Genomic DNA, 1955 nt, shown 5'->3' on the forward strand with positions numbered 1-1955 from the left:
TAACAGAAATTATTATCTTTTTTTTTTTCTTTTAAAAATATCTGATTTCAGCTTTGACTTAGCAGAGATCTGTTTTTCCTTTGTTACATGACATAAATATAGAACATACTCAGGTACAGAACCTGATCCAAACCCAACCTAATTCAGGCTTTTGGATATGGTGAAATGCCAAAGCAGAAATGTAAGCATGTCAAGTTAGCACATTTAAGTAAGAGAAAATTAAGAAGTTATACATACAAGCATCTGGGTTTCTTGTTTAATGAAATGTCCGTAAACTGCAAAAAAGAAATTAGAAACAGGTTATTAATATTACTATTACTTTATCAGGTAATTAAAGAACAGGAATAAAATATACACAGTCTTCAAAATGATATTTCCATTCTTACCTGCTTTTAAAACTAGAAGAATATTCATGAAAGAAACAGAAAAAAGCACCTTGTACAGATTATTACTCCTCCAACTTATTACATCTGTTTTTAAAACTCATAACATGCGAGTTTTCAGTGGTTGGATTTCCCCATTACTTTTATTGTAACTATAATCAAAGTCAATTGCTAAAGAAGCGTGGGCTGAACAGAGATCTTTCACATTAGATTAAACAGTATAGATACAATAAGAAGTAATTATTGTGTTCAAGATAATTAATAAGGGACAGTGCCTGAATAAGCTGTATTAAATTAACTTTCTCTCAGAGGTTTTCATCTTGCAGTGATACACTTCCCTTACACAAGTGGCTAGGAAACTCCAGCTACGAGCCCTTGGCTCTGCCCTACAGCAGCACTGAAGGGTGGAGGGTGAGAACCCAAGCGTTTCTCTCCCTTCCCACCACAAATCACAGAATCACAGAACGTTAGGGATTGGAAGGGACCTCAAAAGATCATCCAGTCCAGTCCCCCTGCTGGAGCAGGAAACAAATCCTGAGACCAGCTAGGGACAGCATAGCCCCAGTGCCAGCACAACTTTGCATAACTTCATTTTTTACAACAGTTTGGTTCACAGTGTGGACACACTTTTGTCTAGTCCCTCTTTTAGGGGGGGTTCAGGAAAGGAGGTGTTTAATGCCAGCTCAGCCTGAATTGGTCTGGGTACTAAATCAGTTCTTTGTACTGATCTCTCATCAGTGCTACCAGACTGAGCTTTTGAATACCATTTAATGAAGTCACTGAGCCAAGCAAGTCAGATCTGGCATCTGAAAATAATTATGTTCTCGTAAATGTTCCCTCTGTCCCTGGGATTGTCCACGCTTTGCAGATGGATTTTTGCCCAGCCTAACTTTGCTTGTCATCTGTCTTGGATGGAGTCTGAAGCCATCTCATGGTGTGCTTTTCTGTAATTACCTCCTGAAGGTCAGGCTGGTCAATATTTGGATGGATGACCTTAAAAGAATGCTGAAGTCACTCAGAAAGCTGGGCAGCTGCCTCAAAAATTAGTGCCTTTCCCAGGGGACACTGCTGAGCCAGGGATCCCGGTAAACACATCAAGAGCAGGGGAGATAATTTAATACTGAGGCCCATCTTGATAGTCCCCCTCAGTGTTCTTACAGATAGTGCTTGAGATATTCTGCGCTAGATTTCAGCACAGCTACATTAATTCAGGCCTTGCCTAAAGCTCTTTCTCCTCCAAGTGGCTATGGGAACCTAGAGGCCCCATCCCTGGAAACATTCAAGGATGGGTTGGACGGGGCTCTGAGCAACCTGATCTAGCTGAGGATGTCCCTGCTCGTTGTATGGGGGTTGGACTAGGTGACCTCTAAAGGGCCCTTCCAACCCAAAGCACTCTGTGATTCTTTGCTTTCCACCACTGCATACCTGCTCAGTGCTGGGCATGATCAAATGCCTTTCCTCCCACCACTCAGGATGAGCAGCTACTTAGGCAGTATGGGGTATTTATTTAAACTGAAATGTTCTTTGGAAGTCATGTGGCTAAAACTTGCCATAGAAATGTAATGCATTGTA

General features: G+C 41.2%; 1 protein-coding gene across 1 annotated transcript in view; it reads right to left on the reverse strand.

Annotated features, from left to right (window-relative positions):
* Nucleotides 1-1955, reverse strand: part of ZNF365 (zinc finger protein 365) — a gene marked incomplete at its 5' end in the record, with an annotated part of 16491 nt that overhangs the window by 4390 nt on the left and 10146 nt on the right. Inside the window, one exon of the mRNA XM_010193439.1 lies at nt 238-275. Coding sequence (XP_010191741.1) covers nt 238-275 — 38 coding nt within the window. The remainder of the gene's footprint in view (nt 1-237; nt 276-1955) is intronic.

This window comes from Mesitornis unicolor, unplaced genomic scaffold (assembly GCF_000695765.1).
Source record: "Mesitornis unicolor isolate BGI_N332 unplaced genomic scaffold, ASM69576v1 scaffold11571, whole genome shotgun sequence".
Classification (NCBI taxonomy): Eukaryota; Metazoa; Chordata; class Aves; order Mesitornithiformes; family Mesitornithidae; genus Mesitornis; species Mesitornis unicolor.